General features: G+C 42.6%; 1 protein-coding gene across 1 annotated transcript in view; it reads left to right on the top strand.

Moving 5' to 3' along the window:
- The window catches only part of LOC145419071 (gamma-aminobutyric acid receptor subunit beta-like), a 228,143-nt gene extending 212,464 nt beyond the window's left edge, over positions 1 to 15,679 (top strand). The window contains exons 12-14 of the mRNA XM_080287315.1: positions 3,779 to 3,910; positions 8,567 to 8,596; positions 15,500 to 15,679. Coding sequence (XP_080143441.1) covers positions 3,779 to 3,910; positions 8,567 to 8,596; positions 15,500 to 15,661 — 324 coding nt within the window. The 3' untranslated portion in view covers positions 15,662 to 15,679. The remainder of the gene's footprint in view (positions 1 to 3,778; positions 3,911 to 8,566; positions 8,597 to 15,499) is intronic.
- Positions 15,680 to 21,002: the final 5,323 nt, after the last annotated feature.

Raw genomic sequence — 21,002 nt, forward strand, 5'->3', positions numbered from 1 at the left:
ACTCGACTCGTCTTTCAGTAATAATACTTTTAAATAATGGCAAAAGAAGGAAGATTATTAGTACCACGAAAAAACAATTATTTTTACTAATCTCAATATTAATTTTCTCATTCCATGCCCACCTGTTAAAGAGAATCATTTATGGATACACAGACATACCAAGCCTCTCTCAGCTTAGCAATATTAGCCAGCAGAGGAAAGTGACAAGTAGAAGAGGTGAAATATTAGGCAGAGAAACATACCTAGCCTCTCTCAGCTTAGCAATATTAGCCAGCAGAGGAAAGTGACAAGTAGAAGAGGTGAAATATTAGGCAGAGAAACATACCAAGCCTCTCTCAGCTTAGCAATATTAGCCAGCAGAGGAAAGTGACAAGTAGAAGAGGTGAAATATTAGGCAGAGAAACATACCAAGCCTCTCTCAGCTTAGCAATATTAGCCAGCAGAGGAAAGTGACAAGTAGAAGAGGTGAAATATTAGGCAGAGAAACATACCTAGCCTCTCTCAGCTTAGCAATATTAGCCAGCAGAGGAAAGTGACAAGTAGAAGAGGTGAAATATTAGGCAGAGAAACATACCTAGCCTCTCTCAGCTTAGCAATATTAGCCAGCAGAGGAAAGTGACAAGTAGAAGAGGTGAAATATTAGGCAGAGAAACATACCAAGCCTCTCTCAGCTTAGCAATATTAGCCAGCAGAGGAAAGTGACAAGTAGAAGAGGTGAAATATTAGGCAGAGAAACATAACAAGCCTCTCTCAGCTTAGCAATATTAGCCAGCAGAGGAAAGTGACAAGTAGAAGAGGTGAAATATTAGGCAGAGAAACATACCAAGCCTCTCTCAGCTTAGCAATATTAGCCAGCAGAGGAAAGTGACAAGTAGAAGAGGTGAAATATTAGGCAGAGAAACATACCAAGCCTCTCTCAGCTTAGCAATATTAGCCAGCAGAGGAAAGTGACAAGTAGAAGAGGTGAAATATTAGGCAGAGAAACATACCAAGCCTCTCTCAGCTTAGCAATATTAGTCAGCAGAGGAAAGTGATAAGTAGAAGAGGTGAAATATTAGGCAGAGAAACATACCAAGCCTCTCTCATCTTAGCAATATTAGCCAGCAGAGGAAAGTGACAAGTAGAAGAGGTGAAATGTTAGGCAGAGAAACATACCAAGCCTCTCAGGTACAGTCAGATTAGAGGTAGGTCAGAGTAGAGAGGTCGATTTGGCTAGTAACCAAGGAGACTCAGTGTTACTTCACATCCAAGGCTTCTTTAGTGATTGGCTTCAGCTGAAAGTGGGCTATCGGAGCCTGAAATATTTTAAATCGCCTCGGCCTTCCTCCTCAGTCCGAAGGTTTGAGAAAGGCAAGATGGCGGATGGATAGGGTTGCTAGAGGCTGCTTTTCCCCCGCCTTCGCCTCCTGACCTGCATTTGTCGATCCGAACCTTGATTAAAGATGAAGTGCCGAGGTCCGTGAAGCATGATTAAGGTGACCTAGTGTGAGATTGCCTGGGCTAGGGTGAGGTGGGTTGGATTGATCTGCGGTATGAGAGTTACGGCAAGGGGGAGGGAGGGGAGGGGGAGTGGGGCTGCCACACGCACGAAGTAATTCCAAGGCTAAGGCCGGGTGTCAAAAGCTCCCTAACCCCTCTTCATTTGCGATTTATTTTGTTAGACTACTTGGTGTTAACAACTTGCACCACTAACGCTATCGCCACAACTACTACCACCTCCACCACTATCACCAAAACTACTATCACCACCACCAGTATCACCACCGCCACTATCACCACCACCATCACCACCACTATCAACACCACCACCAGTATCACCACCACCAGTATCACCACCACCATTATCACCACCACCACTATCACTAACACTACCATTATCACCACCACCAGTATCACCACCGCCACTATCACCACCACCATCACCACCACTATCAACACCACCACCAGTATCACCACCACCACTATCACCACCACCATTATCACCACCACCACTACTACCACCACCACTATCACTAACACTACCACTATCACCACCACCATCACCACCACCACAACCAGTAGCTTACATAATTAAGGCAGACCAGTGTGTGTGTGTGTGTGTGTGTGTGTGTGAGAGAGAGAGAGAGAGAGAGAGAGAGAGAGAGAGAGAGGATGAATTCAGACAGACAGACAGTGGTGCCACATCTTCGTCGACCCCCCACCCTTTCAATATATCAGACATCCCAACGTTGCCAATAGACTCTCTCTCTCTGTTCCTTATTATACATCCACTCACATACAGTATGGTCGAGGCATTAAGTAATTGGTCTGTTCCTTGCGTGCGTGAGTGCGTGTGTCCGTGCGTCCGTAACACTTGTAGGCGCGATATCTCTTGAACCCGTTGACCGATTTCCACCAAACTTTTGTCAGTGATGCAGTATGAAGGGGCGATGAAGTGATTAGGTCAGCAAGGTCAAGGGTTCAAAGGTCAAGGTCATATGGGTGTGGGAATGATATCTCTTGAACCGCTAGACCGATTTCCACCAAACTTTTGTCAGTGATGCAGTATGAAGGGGCGATGAAGTGATTAGGTCAGGAAAGTCAAGGGGTCAAAGGTCAAGGTCATATGCGGTGGACTTAGTTTACCTTTAGTGTCATTTCAACCCACAATGAACCCTGTCATGGAGGTTGTATGGCCAGACCGTGTGAAGGCTTGACGGAGGTATATTTTCGTTATTATTATTATCATTATTATTATTATTATTATTACCAGTAAAGTATCGTGCTTCTCTCTCTCTCTCTCTCTCTCTCTCTCTCTCTCTCTCTCTCTCTCTAACTTTATAAATACGGGGGTATACACCAAATCATTTCATGTGTTATATATATACAATGAATATCCTAATTTTTTATACATATGAGTAATATATAAAATAAATCACCAAGGGAGAAGCGTTAGGGGATGTAATACAATGAGAATACACTTTAATACATGAAATTATGATGGAAATTTATGGACTGGGTTCGTGTAGTGTATTATCACCTTATCGCCATCAAATAAGTGATTTATTTTTATCTGTGCTTGTGATAAAAAGATGGCATTTGATATACGAATAATTGGTGTTGATTATACAGGCTGAGACAAAGACAGCGCTTCCCTAGTGGCTCGTCTGGGTGTCTTGTGTGTTATGAGATGGCTCAGTCAGCTGGTGTGGGCGTGGGTGAGGCAGTGGGCGTACAAGGCTTAATGATGCAGGATAGACACTGATATGGGTGGAGGAAGAGGCTATGTGATGCATGATACACACTGATATGGGAGGATAGAAACTGATATGGGAGTGAGAAAGGCTAAATGGTGCAGGATAGACACTGATATGGGAGTGAGAAAGGCTATGTGATGCAGGATAGACACTGATACGGGAGGACAGACACTGATATGGGAGGATAGACAATGATATGGGAGGACAGACACTGATGTGGGAGGATAGACAGTGATATAGGAGGACAGACACCGTGAGGATAGACACTGATATGGGAGGAGGAAGAGAGTATTGATGCAAGACAGACACTAACAACACCGACCAACGTCTCCGACACCCGGTGGCGTGTGAGAGGAGCGTTACATATATAAATCATCCTGTATATAGTTAATTCTAGCTGCCGTGTGTGCCGTGGGTCCATGTAGCATCTGATACTGTACCAAAATGTCCCCCAGAAGGGTGCTTTGATGCCCTCGTGCCCGCGGGTGTGTAGCGGTCCCTGTCCTAACCCACGCCCGGTCGTAAGTCTGGAATTGTTCCAGGAGGTCCGCTTCAAGGTCCACGATCCCAGGGCCCACTCCAAAGGCGGCGTTCTTGAAAACACCATCAACGGCCGTGCGGACGAGGAGGCGCCGATGCCCATCCCGAACCCATTCCCTCGCAAGGAGAAAAAGGTACTGTGCCCCGCAGCCAGCCCCCCCGTACACCCTAGCAATGTCCACCCTCCACACTCCCTCATCCTTGAGTCCTCCCCTTTAGCCTAGAGTCAGTGTTTCCTGTGCCGTCACCACCAGGGTTATTTTCCTCCTTACCAGTGCACATTCTAGAGCCATTTGTCCTTAATAGACCCATAATTCCCTCATCCTTAGCTCACCAGTCCTTCCCTCTCAGTCTAGAGTCAATGTTTCCCCTCTTCTTCCACCGCCAGAGCCATTTCTCCACCAGTGAGCAGTCTAGAGCCATGTGTCCTTCTCAGATTTCCTCACGTCCTCTAATTCCTCACTCTTCACTATGCTTCAGTTGAGAGCCAATGTCTCCCCTCTACCCTCACCACCAGACCTATTTTTGTACCAACCAGTCAATATTCCAAGACCTTCATTCCTTCTCTCTCCACTCCCTATGCTAGTCCTTGTACCTCATGCCAGATTCATCATTTCCTCTCATTTCCTCTTTCCTCCATCTGTTCACCTCCACTTCTATGCCTTGCCAATCCATATTCCACTAACACATTCCTCTCACGTGTCCTTCCACTTTCAGCACATCTTCCCTCTATACTCCACTTCCTTTTCCTTCCTCATTCAAGATCCATCCATCCCTCTTTCCTCTATAACCAGTCCTTCCAGAACCTCATTCCAGTGCACCTGATCCTTCATAATCCTGTCTGTCTCCACCACCAAGCATTGTCTCTTTTAAATTGCCTTCCCATGCCTTTCCTTATTCTCAGTTCCATTCCCTCCTCATTGCTTTCACCACCATCATTCCCTTCAGCTGTGATTTTTTTCACTGCTGCTTAGCTTTCCCTCTGTGCTTATATGTCAATCCATCAATCCGCCTGACCGTAAACACAATGTCCTGGGGCTACTACTACTACTACTACTACTACTACTTTTGTTACCACCACCACCCCCATGACTACTACTACTACTAGCACCACCACTACTACTATCGCTTCTGCTACTACTACTAACTAGAAAGCAGTCAGTTTGGGTCATTAGATGTGAACCCAGTGTACTGCAGGCTGAAGTAGCCCCTCTCCTGCAGTCCACCATAGTCCTTTTAGGGGATAGGGGGGAAGTTGAAGGACGTTTGTATAACCAGGCAGTGGACCCGACCAGTTATATCAGTGCCATCATCTGAAGGCCTCCCTCTCCACCACCAATACATATCATATACACAGAAGAGAAGACTTTTGTTAAATCTGAGAATGCCTTTTTTTATACAGTTCATTACTGCTAAATCATGAAGAATCTGTTTAACTTTCAACTCTTGTACAGCTATTCTCAACAGGACAATAATTCCATAACTATTTCACCTCTTCTACTTGTCACTTTCCTCTGCTGGCTAATATTGCTAAGCTGAGAGAGGCTTGGTATGTTTCTCTGCCTAATATTTCACCTCTTCTACTTGTCACTTTCCTCTGCTGGCTAATATTGCTAAGCTGAGAGAGGCTTGGTATGTTTCTCTGCCTAATATTTCACCTCTTCTACTTGTCACTTTCCTCTGCTGGCTAATATTGCTAAGCTGAGAGAGGCTTGGTATGTTTCTCTGCCTAATATTTCACCTCTTCTACTTGTCACTTTCCTCTGCTGGCTAATATTGCTAAGCTGAGAGAGGCTTGGTATGTTTCTCTGCCTAATATTTCACCTCTTCTACTTGTCACTTTCCTCTGCTGGCTAATATTGCTAAGCTGAGAGAGGCTTGGTATGTTTCTCTGCCTAATATTTCACCTCTTCTACTTGTCACTTTCCTCTGCTGGCTAATATTGCTAAGCTGAGAGAGGCTTGGTATGTTTCTCTGCCTAATATTTCACCTCTTCTACTTGTCACTTTCCTCTGCTGGCTAATATTGCTAAGCTGAGAGAGGCTTGGTATGTTTCTCTGCCTAATATTTCACCTCTTCTACTTGTCACTTTCCTCTGCTGGCTAATATTGCTAAGCTGAGAGAGGCTTGGTATGTTTCTCTGCCTAATATTTCACCTCTTCTACTTGTCACTTTCCTCTGCTGGCTAATATTGCTAAGCTGAGAGAGGCTTGGTATGTTTCTCTGCCTAATATTTCACCTCTTCTACTTGTCACTTTCCTCTGCTGGCTAATATTGCTAAGCTGAGAGAGGCTTGGTATGTTTCTCTGCCTAATATTTCACCTCTTCTACTTGTCACTTTCCTCTGCTGGCTAATATTGCTAAGCTGAGAGAGGCTTGGTATGTTTCTCTGCCTAATATTTCACCTCTTCTACTTGTCACTTTCCTCTGCTGGCTAATATTGCTAAGCTGAGAGAGGCTTGGTATGTTTCTCTGCCTAATATTTCACCTCTTCTACTTGTCACTTTCCTCTGCTGGCTAATATTGCTAAGCTGAGAGAGGCTTGGTATGTTTCTCTGCCTAATATTTCACCTCTTCTACTTGTCACTTTCCTCTGCTGGCTAATATTGCTAAGCTGAGAGAGGCTTGGTATGTTTCTCTGCCTAATATTTCACCTCTTCTACTTGTCACTTTCCTCTGCTGGCTAATATTGCTAAGCTGAGAGAGGCTTGGTATGTTTCTCTGCCTAATATTTCACCTCTTCTACTTGTCACTTTCCTCTGCTGGCTAATATTGCTAAGCTGAGAGAGGCTTGGTATGTTTCTCTGCCTAATATTTCACCTCCTCTACTTGTCACCTTCCTCTGCTGGCTAATATCGCTAAGCTGAGAGAGGCTTGGTATGTTTCTCTGCCTAATATTTCACCTCTTCTACTTGTCACTTTCCTCTGCTGGCTAATATTGCTAAGCTGAGAGAGGCTTGGTATGTTTCTCTGCCTAATATTTCACCTCTTCTACTTGTCACTTTCCTCTGCTGGCTAATATTGCTAAGCTGAGAGAGGCTTGGTATGTTTCTCTGCCTAATATTTCACCTCTTCTACTTGTCACTTTCCTCTGCTGGCTAATATCGCTAAGCTGAGAGAGGCTTGGTATGTTTCTCTGTCCATAAATGATCCTCCTTTGCATGATGCGTCAGAAAAGAAGTAGACAGTTTAATTGTTAGTGATCTGTTGCTGTTGGCTCCTGTTGATATTCCTCCCCCCCTTCCCCCAAGCTCTCAGTCATCTCATCTCCATACTGTCTCTTCAGCCCAGTGATGCTCTCTTTAAGTCATTATCGCTAGGCCCAGACAATTTCACTTTGCTCAGACATTTCACGTAAGATTTGGTACTAATATCCTTCAGTAAAATCCATCAATCTAGCTAAAATGATCATAGGTAACACGACATTGGGTTGAGGGTTTTATTCTAGGTATTTCTGGGATCCGTAACACCTCCTTCTTAGCGGCTTATTCTAACTATTGTACCTCAGTAACCTCTTGTATGTTGCTGATTCAAACATTCTTAATTTAGAACGGTTTACTGCTTTATTCAGTGTTCAGGTATAAAATGCAAAATAAATCGCTAAGGAAAAGGTGCTAGGAAACCTCACACGCCATCTAGACTCTGACCTTGAGGGAGAAGTCATCCTCTTCAATTTGGGTCCTGAAATTTAGGCATTTACGCAGCCACGTTCATTTTCCTCCATTGCCAGATTCTTTAAGGTAGTGTTCATTATTTCAGAGTTCTTAATTTCCACATAAGTTAGCCTTGAGACTTTGTTTAACCCCACTTTTTAATAGATTTATACCTATTTACATGTGTTCATAGGCAGATGACATGATTTCGCCATTATTCTCTATTATTACATTGATTTAAGTAGGAAAAAGAAATTCAGAGTTTTGACACAACACTGCCGTAGTGTTTGGGTTGACAGAGAATCATGGTGTCATTAATTTTTACATAATATATCCTTGAACCTGCCTATTTAATCCTGCTTTTTCATAGATTTATATCTATTGTCCATGTATGCATAGGCAGATCTGATTTCTATTACTACATTGATTTAAAAACAGAAATTCAGAGGTACGACACAACAGCGTCATTGCATTTGGGTTGACATATATTCATTACCGTTTATTTAACCCATTTTTAAAAATAGATTTAGACCTATTGTTCTTGAATGTATAGGCAGATTTGATTTCTATTACTACATTGATTTAAAACATAATTTCAAAGTTACACACACCATCGCTGCTGTTTGGTTGGCATACAGTCATTACATAAGTTAGCCTTGAAGCTGTTTATTTAATCCCACTTTTTCATAGATATATACCTATTGTTCATGTATTTTTAGGCAGATTTGATTTCTATTATTACACTGATTTAAAAAGGAGAATCAGAGGTACGACACAACAGCGTCATTGCATTTGGGTTGACATATATTCATCACTGTTTATTTAACCCACTTTTTCATAGATATATACCTATTGTTCATGTAATTATAGGCAGATTTGATTTCTATTATTACACTGATTTAAAAAGGCAAATCAGTTATGACACACCATCACTGCAGATGATTATTACGTAAGTTAGCACTGAGACTTTATTTAATCTCACTTTTTCATAGATTTATACTTATCGTTAATGTATTCTTAGGCAGATTTTATTTCTATTACTACATTGATTTAAAACAGAAATTCAGAGTTAGACACACCATCTTGGCTGTGTTTGGGTTGACATACAATCATGGTTCCCTTTTCGTTGCTTTACAGATGACATATGATATCCTGATGAGGACACATGTATGTTCGCCACACCCCTTGGTCTGCTTAGCCATTAAGTGTAGTTTGTAAGACGTGCTAGGAGGCAGAAAGCACCCATATACCCCTTTTAACCCTGGGACAGCGATGCCTGTTACCTTATTTCATGCGTGTGGTGGAGTTTCCTTTTATTTAACCCCCTCGCGCACAATGACGCGAAACGAGTCAAAGTCCTGGCTCCAAAACTTACTGGAAACCTCAGGATTAATTATTTGTATTGGTACCCATAGATGGTTTTCCTTTATTTCTTTATTGTTATCAGTATCTTTAGGCATTTTTCCTCCTATTAATTTCCTTTATGTTTTACTTATGCCGTTTTAAGATTTAGATTCTTTGTTTATCATTCAGTTCAAGCACAAAAATTCTAGGAAATGTTGTCACTGAAGGCCAAGCAGGAAGGGTACAAGAAAGCAAGATGGTACAGTGACACATACATGGGGCTGTTTTTATGTGAGGCCTGTATTCTCATGTTTGGAAGCTCCCTAACACCTATCTCATCGATTTATTTTGGGATATGGCTGGTTAACATCCTTTTGTATGCTACTGATACCGAGTGTGGCAATATTGGAATGATTTAAATGAAACAGAAGTGGAAAGCAAAGTGTAATAAGCACAACAAATCACTTAGGAAAAGGTGTTAGGGAGCTTCTTTAACCGTCGAGAATAAAACAACATTTTTCGTATATTTATGTATTTATTTATTTATTTATTTCCCACCGCCAGTGACTTCATTCATCTCAGTGGTCGTTGTGTCTCGCTGTCACAGGGTTAAAATTGCCTCCGTGCCTCCACACCACCCTCCCTCATACAACCCCACTCCCCCCACATGCCAGCCCACATGCTCCCCCACCCCCCTCACCACCCCAGCACCTCCCCCTCAATTCCCTCTCACCTCCCTCACCATTCCTTCTCACCCCACACCTCACCAGTGACCTTCCTGCATGCCAGAGAAAGGACGCCATTTTTCTGTTATTCTTGCTGCCTCTAGACGATTTTATTCAGCTGAGAGATAGATAGATAGAGAGAGAGAGAAGGCTTTAACTCCTCTAGCTCATTCAGTCTCTCCTAAGCTTAGAATGACAGCTTAGGTAAGATTTCTAGCATGGAGGAAGTTAGTGTAGCTTTTATCTAATCTCTCCAGCTTAGACAGTCTTTCCTAAGCTGAATTTAAGCTCGTCTGCAAGCACTAAGACTAAAAAAGTAAAAATGGCGTCACACTATATCAGAGGTCAACTTATTATTGATGTGGTCATTCTTTAAGTGGCCATTCTTCTGTGTGTGTATGTAGAGTTGTTAACCTGTACTGGGATGCATGCTCTTAACCCCTACACGCCGGGGGTTTTCCGATATCGCACGCTCCTCCCTATGAGGGATTTCATCATTTCAGAAGAAATACCCTTACTTCAAACCCTAATATCTGCCAAATTACAACAACTTGAGAAAAAATTAAAGATACATAAGACTCAACAACTATTCCTCTTTCAAATGAAAGTATCCCCGTGTCTCCAGGTGATTCCTTCGATGAGTAAGGATAGGTTAAAGTTCAATGGGTGGCGGGAAGATGCTTGCAGCTATACACATCAATCGGCAATGCTCCACGCCCAAAATCGTGACAGCTATACACATCAACCGGCGCATAGGGGTTAAACACCTTCACTACCTTGACCTGTTTCTTAAGTGCATTCTTCAAGTTCTCAGATGATTTGACCTATCTTGGGGGAGACTGGACTGGAGAGATAAGATATTGACCTCAGTCCCCCTCCCCAGGTCCAAGTGGTCTCTCTCAGGTCAGGTGAAATGGTCTGGATGGACGAGAATACACTTAAGTGGTCATTAGAGTGAAAGGAATAAAAGTTGGATCAGTGACCTGCGTGAAATATGTGGTTCTCTGCAAGCTGTGAGAGTGTGGATTATACAGTAGGATTTGTAATGCCCCACTGTCCTAAAATCTGGTAGAATCCCATAATCCAGTAGACTGACCTGTAATCCAGCAGACTTTCCCATAATCCGGCAGACTGTCATGTTATCCGGCAGACTCATGTAATCCAGCAAACTGTGTCCGTACCTCTGCCTTGTGTCTTAATTCATATAATGCTTTAATAACATCTTGGGTTTTCATTATGGCATCTGTATTGGTATTACAAAGACACAAGGTACAGTCATGCTAGGAAGTGATGTCAAAGTACAGTAGCACTAGGAAGTGATGTCCCACAGTCGCGCTATGCTAGGAAGTAATGTCACAGAGTCGCACTTGGAATTGATGTCGGAGTACAGTTGCCCTGGGAAGTGATGTCACAAAACAGTCACACAAGGAAATGATGTCACAGCTACAGTTGTGTTGGAAATGATGTCAAAGTACTGTTGCCCTGGGAGGTGATGTCAAGTACAGTTGTGCTAGGAAATGATGTTGCAGAGTCCATTCATTATTGGTGGGCTTTGTGGCATCAGTTAATAGAGTGACTGTGCAAGATAACAATAAGGTTGCAAAATACATAGTAAAGGAGAGGTGCAGGAAGGCCTCTTAATCCCAAGGGAAAACAGGGTGAAGTGTGACACGTGTTCCGTATGTGGTGAGTGAGGGTGTCTGGGTACCTTAGCGTGCCTGGATGCCTAAGGGTACTGGAGGATGCCTGGTTCCTGAGGGTGACCTAGGCATCTGGGCATTACTAGATTCCTGAGTGCCTGAGGATGTCTGGGTGCCTATGGATAGCTAGGTGCCTGAGGGTGCCTGGAAGCCTGATGATACCTAGCTGTCTGAGGGTGCATGGGTTTCTTGAGGCTGCCTGACTTCTTGACGGTGCCTGATTGCCTAAGAGGGTGCCTGAGGGTGCCTGGGTTCCTGGAGGTGGCTGAGGGTGCCTGGGTGTGACTGAGGCTCCACACGACCTCTCTGGCATGGGGGAGGGTCGGGGGAACTATACTACGGTTCTTTGATCTTGGCACACAAGCTCCGCCTACCTCCCCATACTCGCCCTTGATTGGTTAAAGAAATTATCACCATTTGGCTATGTGACGCCTCATAATTATTTAACCATTACCGTTTCTACATATCCATACAAGCCATTTATCATTGCTGGCTGCGCTCTGTTACGTGGGATGTGGGGTAATTAGATTTTATAACAAGGCGTTCTCTTAATGACCATCAGGTATTAGGGCTTGCATTCAACTTTATGATTCGGGGTTAGAGCTTAAGGAGACTATGCTCTTTTCACTTTAACTTGGCCTAAAATTGCACTCTCTCCATCTTAAATGCTGATCTCTAACAATGGGTTAAAACAGTAATGTAACATTGGTCATGAAGAAGTGCTGCGTAAAGAGTGCCGAATATAGAATTGTCTTTTTCTGCCACTGAGCTACATCAAATGAACTGTAAAAAGGCGAATATCTGGGCCAAGTTAAAATGAAGGACCTGTAACTTCAAAGGTGCAATCACGTTCATTTAATGATGGTTAGGAGGGACTGGACTGCCAAGATTAATAACCCTGGTATAAGCACAGTAAACCACCAACTACTGCAGCACTCATCACAGCCCCCAGCACCGTCCTTCCCTGCCCACCCTCACTCACCACAGCTTCTCCTCTCTCCTTCATTTCCATATACACCTTACCTGAGCTTTAAGTTTTTTTCTTTATATATTTATTTTCTCCAGTTGCTCAGTTTGTGTTCCTGTGTGTTTTATTTTAGTTATTTTGCCTCATGTGTGTAGAAATAGTTGACTTGTGTCAACTATGTTGAACTCTTAACATTCTATTTGTATTTTATTATTGCATTTTCTCCTACAACAGTATACACTACAGCTGTAAAGTACATGATTTTTTCAAAATTTCTTGATTAATAATTTTAGAAATGTGAACTGTTTAATTCTGCCTTGACTTAATGTGTGGATTTGTTGCAGTTGATTGTTTAGTTTTGTATCTTCCTCCACCTCGCGTTTCCTCACCAACCACGTCGTCTCTTGGCTGGTCCCACACCTCACCCTTCAGCCTGGCTCTCCTGCTCCTCTCACCCGGTTAACTCTTATTTTATGCTTTTTATTTCTTCCCCAAGATCAAGGCAGTCTTCGTTTTTCATGAGCACACGAAGCAACAGTATCTGATTTTCGTGTTTGGGGATGGTAAATAAAGACTCGACTGATGGGCATTTTAGTTCCATACTTCTCACCACTGCAGCTGTAGGTGTGAATGTGTGTGCGCTTGCAATGCTGAGTTCTTCCTCCTGTTGCTCTGATGAATGCTAATCAATTTTCTACCTCTGTTCTGATAAGGCTTTTTGATAACCCCCCCTTGTGTCCACCCCAGCGTAAGGCATTTAGCACCACACGCTCCGCAGGGACGGTGGCTCTCCAGGTTGTACCCTATATGCCTGTGTTTATGCTGGCTTGGGATGATTTGCATTGCCTTTTCCTTTCCGATTTACTTTGCATATTTCACGTTTATATCTTCTTGTATGTTAACGATGCATTAACTGGCATAAATAACACAAGGAAGATACTGAGATATCAATATGCAGAGTACATCGCTAAGGAAGTGGAGCCACGGTCTTCCAAACTGACGCATACACGCTTTGAATTCTAAGTCATCTGTAAGGACGTTCATAAGCCTTAGCGAGCACACGGATCTCTGACTTCAAATTAATGCGGCGAAAGTTGGGTGCTTAATTCCATTTGCACATTTTTTTCTCATGACGCACCTCTTCAAAAACAAATCCAATAAAAGTTATACACCCTGATCTCCTCACCATGAATACCACCCTGGTTCTCATTCAGTATAGTTTTAAAGTCTTTGAATGTACCTAAATATGGTTGGCAGCACATGCCCTACAACATTGCCACCTGGACACTACTATAGTTGCAACGCACCACTCTGAGGTTGGTATTAGTGTACCCTAGCAACCTACCATCTGTGCTTCTGTTTTCGTGTATGAGATATGTGATTCGTGTATAATATGTTTGTGTATAATAATATTCGTGTATAATATATTTGTGCATGATAATATGATTCGTGTATACTATGATACGAAATCAGACGCACTTTTGAATGGTAGGTTGCCAGGGTACAATAATGACAACCTCAGAGTCATGCACTGTAACTATAATGAACTGGTTGTGATATGCTTGGGCCACACCTGAAGGGATATGTGCTATGAGATCAACGGGGGTAGGGGCTTTTTCAGTGACAATCAGATATCCAAAATACTCTTTGCTACAACTGTGACTGACTCCATTATCCTCGTCAAAATCTACCCTTGCTTCTAAATAAGTATTCAAAATCAGTAGCTCATTGTCAAGTCCCATGATTTGCTGTCTTACTGGATCCCATCTCACCCCATCCCTTAGACTGGGGAATAGGGTTAAGATGATGATGATGATGAGAGCCATATCCGTGTGCTTGCTAGGCAGGCAGGCAGGCAGATTGGCAGACAAACGCTTCTGTGGCGGATTGGAACGGTAAAGTATGAAGTAGATTAGCATTAAGAGCCCCAGTCAAGCCATCCAGACATCCATGGGAGCAGCTGCCATCATCAGCCTCCATATTCTGAATCAGGAGCATCGGTGTAGCGTGTGAAGTTGACAATGAAGTACGTGACTGTGTGCCATGTTCTCCCCGTCTCCGGAGATTTCGCAGTGCATCTTTCTCCGCCACTTATCTTACATATTACACCTTTTTATCCTCTTCTGTGTCACTGATCCAGATAATATTGGTGTTAGTGATGTATAAATGACATGGAAGGAAGTACCATGGTGTAAAAGATGAAATAAGTTGCTAAGGAATAAGGGCTACGGAATTTCCAAAGCCAGGGAGGATATGGCCATGTGTGTTTTTGTTTATGTATTCATGGGTGTGTGTGTGAGAGTGCATGCTATTGTGTCTTTGTGTGTTTGTTTTGAATGGTGTACTTGATGTTGCTTTGTCCTACTGAGCTGTTTTATATCAATGCACTGATTAAAATGAACTCAAACTGTACATAGCAAACCAGTAAGTGTTCAGACATAAACAGATATTTTTACACATTACTTCACAATTTACCCCAAGTTATTCAATGTATTTTTCGATCATTCTCTATGCTTCAGACACCAAGGATAAATATTCATGGTTTCTTATTGAATTTTCTGAACATTCTCCGTTTCTCAAGTACAGAATATGAATACTGTAGATATTTCAGCTTTCAATGTGAATCCATAGAATAATTATTGTTCTTCAGACACAGATATTGAATTATGTACCTTTTTGGTTCATTCAAAAATTATAGAATATTCTCCGCGCCTCAAAAGTGCAAGATTAATATTGCAAAATTCTTGATAGCCAAACTAAGATTTGAAAAACGTTCCCAGTCGTTCAGATCCATAAGACAAATGTTCACGATTTGCTGGTGTTTCGTGTGGGTTTGTAAAATATTCTCCACAGTTCTGATATGGAAGATAATATTTGTCTATTTCTTAATGTTAATGTTGTGGAATATTCCCACCACTTCAAACATGGGAGATAAACTGGCCTTGTGGAATATTCTCTCTCAAATGTGTATGATTTAATATTTTGGAATTCTTGATCTCATTATTGGAATTTTCAGAATATTCTCTATACAGCAGTTATTTTGCCAGAGTTGTAGAACATTCTCTAACCTTGAGATGTGGGATATGTGTTTGTTAATTTGATGATATTTAATAGAATATTCTCCCGTTTTCAAATATAGATGATAGATAGGAAGATATTTTGATGTCTCAGTTATTGATTTCATTATAGAATATTCTCTCATTACTGATTTTGTGACATTGTTAGAACATTCTCTCGCTTCTTAATACAGATAATCAGTATTGTAGAGCTCCCAATGTGCCTGTCATGTAGAGCACTAATATGCCTCTCTCCCCCACTCTTGTCTTCCCTACAGGACTACAACAAGCTCTATGGTTGCTCACCTTCCGACATCGATAAGTATTCTAGGATTGTGTTCCCTGTCTGTTTTGTGTGCTTCAATCTTATGTACTGGATAATCTACCTTCATATCTCAGATGACTCCACCGATGACCTCATCCCTCACAACGCCGAATAAGGCTGAGAAGCGTACAAACAAAAAGGCAAAACGGAAGAAAAGTCAGAAACAGATTGGCCTCTATTGTCAACCTTATTCTTTCATCTGATTTTTGGTTGTATCCCTAAGTTTCCAAAAAAAAAACTATGATGTCAATGTGCATATAGGCAGAGGTTTGACTCACTGCTTTCACATGTAAATATATATATAAATAGGATTTTGATTTTTCGGTGGGTTGTTACCAAATTTGACTTTTATACAACTTGGGGAAACATGTTCTGATTTGGCAACTTGATACATATATATTTTTTTTCAGTACGACTTGTCTCAGGTCAAGGCAATTCTCATGTAACCTTATAACTTTTAATGCAGTGATAATCATAACTACAGTGACCCCTCTCTCTCTCTCTCTCTCTCTCTCTCTCTCTCTCTCAGCCCCACAAAAACAGCCAAGTGTTTACAGACTCAAAAAGGAACTATCCAAACACCTCTCTCTTACCAAGTTAACTGTGCAAAGACCATGTTGATATTGCATGTTATTTAAGCAAACTAGATCATCGTTGCAAAAACACAGATGACATGAGAAGGGGAAGTGACGTGTAGAAGGCAGAATAAATCGCTGGGGAAGTGGGAATAAGGTCTCCCAGGTCAAGGTAAATGCTGACCCTCTTCTTACTTCACCAAAACACTCTCAACTCCACCAAAACTCTTGTATCTCCACCAAAACCCTTGTATCTCCACCAAAACTCTCGTAACTCCACCAAAACACTCATAACTCCACCAAAACCCTTGTATCTCCACCAAAACCCTTGTATCTCCACCAAAACTCCTGTATCTCCACCAAACCTCTTGTATCTCCACCAAAACCCTTGTATCTCCACCAAAACTCTCGTAACTCCACCAAAACACCCCTAACTCCATTTCAACTCCCACAGCTGGATTCTCATAGGATTCAGATCCCCTCTCCAAGCAACTCTTCTCAGGCGATTTATTTCCCATTTTACATATGACTATTCTCTCATACATTGCTCTGTCGAGATATCCTCTTTGATTAATTTCTACATACTCTCTGATGATCTTTCTGGGCCTGGGAAAGATGCTTCGACCTGGTGGGGTTAGCCTCTGAGATTATTGAACCCCCTGAGCACGAGAGTCATTTCAGAATAAAAAATATATATAATCTAGAACACTGAGGAGAAGAAAAAAATACTTACGAGGAATGTCAGCCATGTTTAGAGGGCAGTGTGGACTCAGTTCAAATTCCTATCCTCCTTTTACTCTACCTTGGTCTAAAATCATCATCTCCCCTTCTTGAATGCCGAGTTGTAGCAGTACGTTAACGCTAGAGTATGATGCTAGTCACGAAGAAGTGCTAGGAAAAGAATATAGAGCCTTAGCTGCATGATACGAGCTAAGAAAGGAAATCTGGGCCAAGTCAGGGTAGCAGTGATAATAATAGTCTCAGGTTCATCTGAAATGGGAACCCAGTGGACTGCAGGCTGAAGCTGTCTTTCTCCTGCAGTTCATCTTCTTTAGGGGAGTAAGCAGGGAACTGAGGGACATTTGTATATAACTGGGTAGTGGAGCCACCCAGTTATATCAATGCCACCACGTGAAGGCGTCCCTCTCCAACACCAAAGCAATGAAAACGTAATAGAAGACCCATCAGAATATTGCCACCCAGCTGTATGTACAAATTAACTGGTAAAGAAGAGGTTAAGAGGGAAATTTAATTGTCTATGTGAACATCAGCGCTAGTCCTTCCCTACACACACACACACACACACACACACACACACACACCGCTCGCTGGCGCAGTGGTAACGCTCTCGCTTGCCAACTGGTGGATGAGAGTTCGCGCCTCGCTCAGGTTGCGAAAAAGTTTCACTGACGAAGTGGGTGGTTACTGTCCCCCTTGAGCAAGGGGACGGGTGTGTGCGTGTGTGAAAGTCACAGCCTTGCCCTTAGATCGGACTATATGAGCTCTCAGCTCCCTTCCGGGAGGGTAAAAGCTGACGATCACGACCATCAAGTGATTCTGACCGACCCGGTGAATTACACACACTATCATCATGTAAACAATAACAGGGGCACTTGATATTCCTAATCATGTTATGCTCTCTCTCTCTCTCTCTCTCTCTCTCTCTCTCTCTCTCTCTCTCATGTCCTTAGGGTTGTCACTCTTTCTCTTCCTCCACTTTCTCATCTTCCTCCAGTTGTCACCTTTCTCTTCCTCCCCTTCCTGCACCTCCTCTTCCTCCCCCTCCTCTTCCCGCCCTCCACCACTCAGCCTTGCATCGTGAGTTCAATGGAGAGAGTTAAGTCTCCCGTTGCCACGCTTATTTTCGCTTCTTCCACGACTGAGAACTCAAGATGGCAAGACTCAGGCATGGCGGAGTGGCCCTTTTTATTTATAGGGTGGTCAGTAGATTGAGACACTGAATTATATCTCCTGCCACCCTGTTCATCCTCCACATCACAAGGGCCTCTCGTTCTGGTCAATGTAGAAGGCTTTGGAGTACCGTTTCCTGAGTGATTTATTTGTGTGCTACACCTTGCTATGTTGCTGTGTTGTTTTTATATCAATTTACACTCCATGAATACACAGAATACTGAATTTACCTATGCTATTCTGTGTGTGTTTTTTTTATATCAAGTTAGATTACAAAAACACACGACTGTGCTGTCGTGTTTGTGTTTATAATATCGATGTAAATTGCACAGACACACAGGGGAATACTATACCTTGCCATATTGCAGTACGTTGCCTTTATAATATTGCTTCAGACGCATAAATTACATGTGAGATTATATCAACACACCATATGCTGCCATGACCCATGTGGAGGAGTACCATGGCACTTCCTTGATAGCTTGGAATAATAAACGAAAACCCCTTTTCTTGTCGGTAAAATATATATAATGTATCTTGCTCAAATGTCCCTTCTCAAAATCCACCACCACATCAGTGAAAACGCCAAAACAACGCCAAAAAACAGCACCAAATTAACCACACATCCTGGGTCATCTCTGAAATTGTTTAATCTGCCAGTGATCTCTCTTAACCGATCTACTTCTGTCTTTGGCAAGCAGATCCCTTTTTTGTTGATTGGGAGGACATTTTTAAAACATGAGGGATGAAAGACAGGCTTCGTTAACCCTTCAGTACAAAATCCCTTTCATGACCTGGCTAAAACCATATGGAGTTAGGGACAAAACAAAAATAAATGGGTTCGTATTTTCCTGTCTGCTGTCTGTGCAACCAATGGCGATAGTTTTGGTGCTGGAACGTGAACCGGTGGAGTGCAGGCTTTTAGTTACCCTTCTCCTGCAGGCCACCATCCTCCTCTCGGGGGACAGGGAAGGAGATGAGGGAAATCTTTATAACCAGGCAGTGGAGCCGCCTGGTTATATCGTCATTCATCTTTAGCATCATTGTCAATATTGAGACTATGATTAACGTACAGTGCGAGGGAGTAGTACACTAAATAAATCGCCTAGGAAAAGGTGTCAAGAGGCCTGCTAGACACACTCAGAATGACGCCCTAAGCACGGTTAAAACGCACCTTCTCGGGGTCCCCACATGACTGTTAAATTGGCCAGGTGAAGCATGTGTTGATTTCCCCATTCAACCCTTCACTGCAGGGACCTGTTTTGGCTTCATTCTTTGCCAGACGATTTCCAGTCAATTGAAGAGGGGCTTTTCAAACCGGAGGGGCCTGAGATGAGGGAAATCGTCTGGGCAGTTGCAGGAAAAAGGATTTATATTCTGTGTGGCGCTAGAGGCTTCCTTTTACCTCCTCTCAAGTGGTTTATTCTCCCCATTGCACCCCAGTTTCCTTTTGTATGTTAGTAAAGTGATGTCGATGTTTAAACGGCATAAATACAATACAAAAGAGGGTGTAATGCACCAGATAAATCGCTGCAGGAGAGATGCAAGGAAGCTTCTAATGCCACTTTGAACAGGAGAATGAAAGGTGAAATGTGTTCCTGTGGTGAGGGAGTTAGGCTTGGAGACAGGGAGTTAGTTCACATCACGCATTATGTATAAAGGTACGGATGTCACTAGTTTTCAGAATGTTAACATATATATATGTATATGTATATATGTATATGTATATATATGTATATGTATTAGAATACCTGTGTTACACTGCGATAGGCTCTCAGCTTCTTCTTTATACACATCATAAATAAGCTTTCTGTACAAAGCCCGATGCTCACTTCACAAGACTCGCTGTTTCCACGCTACGAGAGACAAGTCTTTCAAGAGTAAGGTCTGTGTTCTCGCCAGCTCAGTGCGCTTTCCAACACCTCTGCCTTAGACACGAGTTCTGCGTCTTAGGTCTCTTTCCTTTATGTTATTTATGCCCTCTCAATAACGACATGCACTGCACAAATAACAAAGGGTTTCGGATGCAGAAACACTCAAAAGGAGGAGTTGCTGGAGAGTCCCCCTGACTGGCGGGAAAATGGGCCTGAGGGTCGTCATCTAAGTGGCTTTGGAGATCCCTACCACCTCTTCCTTGGCGATTTATTCTGTACTTTATGTCTCATCATCCTCTTGTATGTTGTAGATGCAAACTATGTTGATATGAAATTTAAAAGACACTAACATACAAGAGAACGCTAAAGTGCAAGATGGAAAATAAATCGCCAAGAGAGAGGTGTTTGGACCTCTCCGATGGCACATAGAAAACGGGCCTGAGTTTCCCCGATGGTCGTGCCGGGTTACTACACTGCGGTAGATGAGTTACTTGCTGTACTGTAGGTATTCTCTCCATGGATGTTTGTTCTGTTCGTAGGCACAAAGAGAACGTCTGACAAGCTCTCTTTGATGTGATACGTAGATTTCTGAGTTTTCATGGCAAATAATTGGGTGTCACGATACTCAATAAATATGAAGTTTTCGATATCAAGTAATGAACACGAGAGCTACTAATACTGAGAATATGTATAATATATAAATATATATAAATATAAATATATGAACTTTTGTATGGATTCTTGAAGTCATCAGCTACAATACCGACGTGAATGACAGGGAGCGAACTGGAACACCCTGTCCTGCTGAAGTGCTTTTGTGATAAACTGATGCGGGAGAAGCACAGGAAAGACAAAGCCCTCTGCCCGCTCCACCCAACCCCGTGCTAGCATATCCCCCCCTCCTCCCCTTTATATAATGACTGATGGTGGTGCTCCCTATCTGACGGACCACCACACCACCACACCATCACCACCGCTGAAGGAAATACACGTTGCAACACCTTGCCACTGTGGTTGTAGGTACTTTCTGCTTGAACTGGAGACAACCATTTACTAGTGTACCTCTTGAAGGAAGTAGAAAATTCCTCTCCAGTGC

Source organism: Coenobita brevimanus, chromosome 117, assembly GCF_032717465.1.
Source record: "Coenobita brevimanus isolate Jiangsu-jjx chromosome 117, ASM3271746v2, whole genome shotgun sequence".
NCBI lineage: Eukaryota > Metazoa > Arthropoda > Malacostraca > Decapoda > Coenobitidae > Coenobita > Coenobita brevimanus.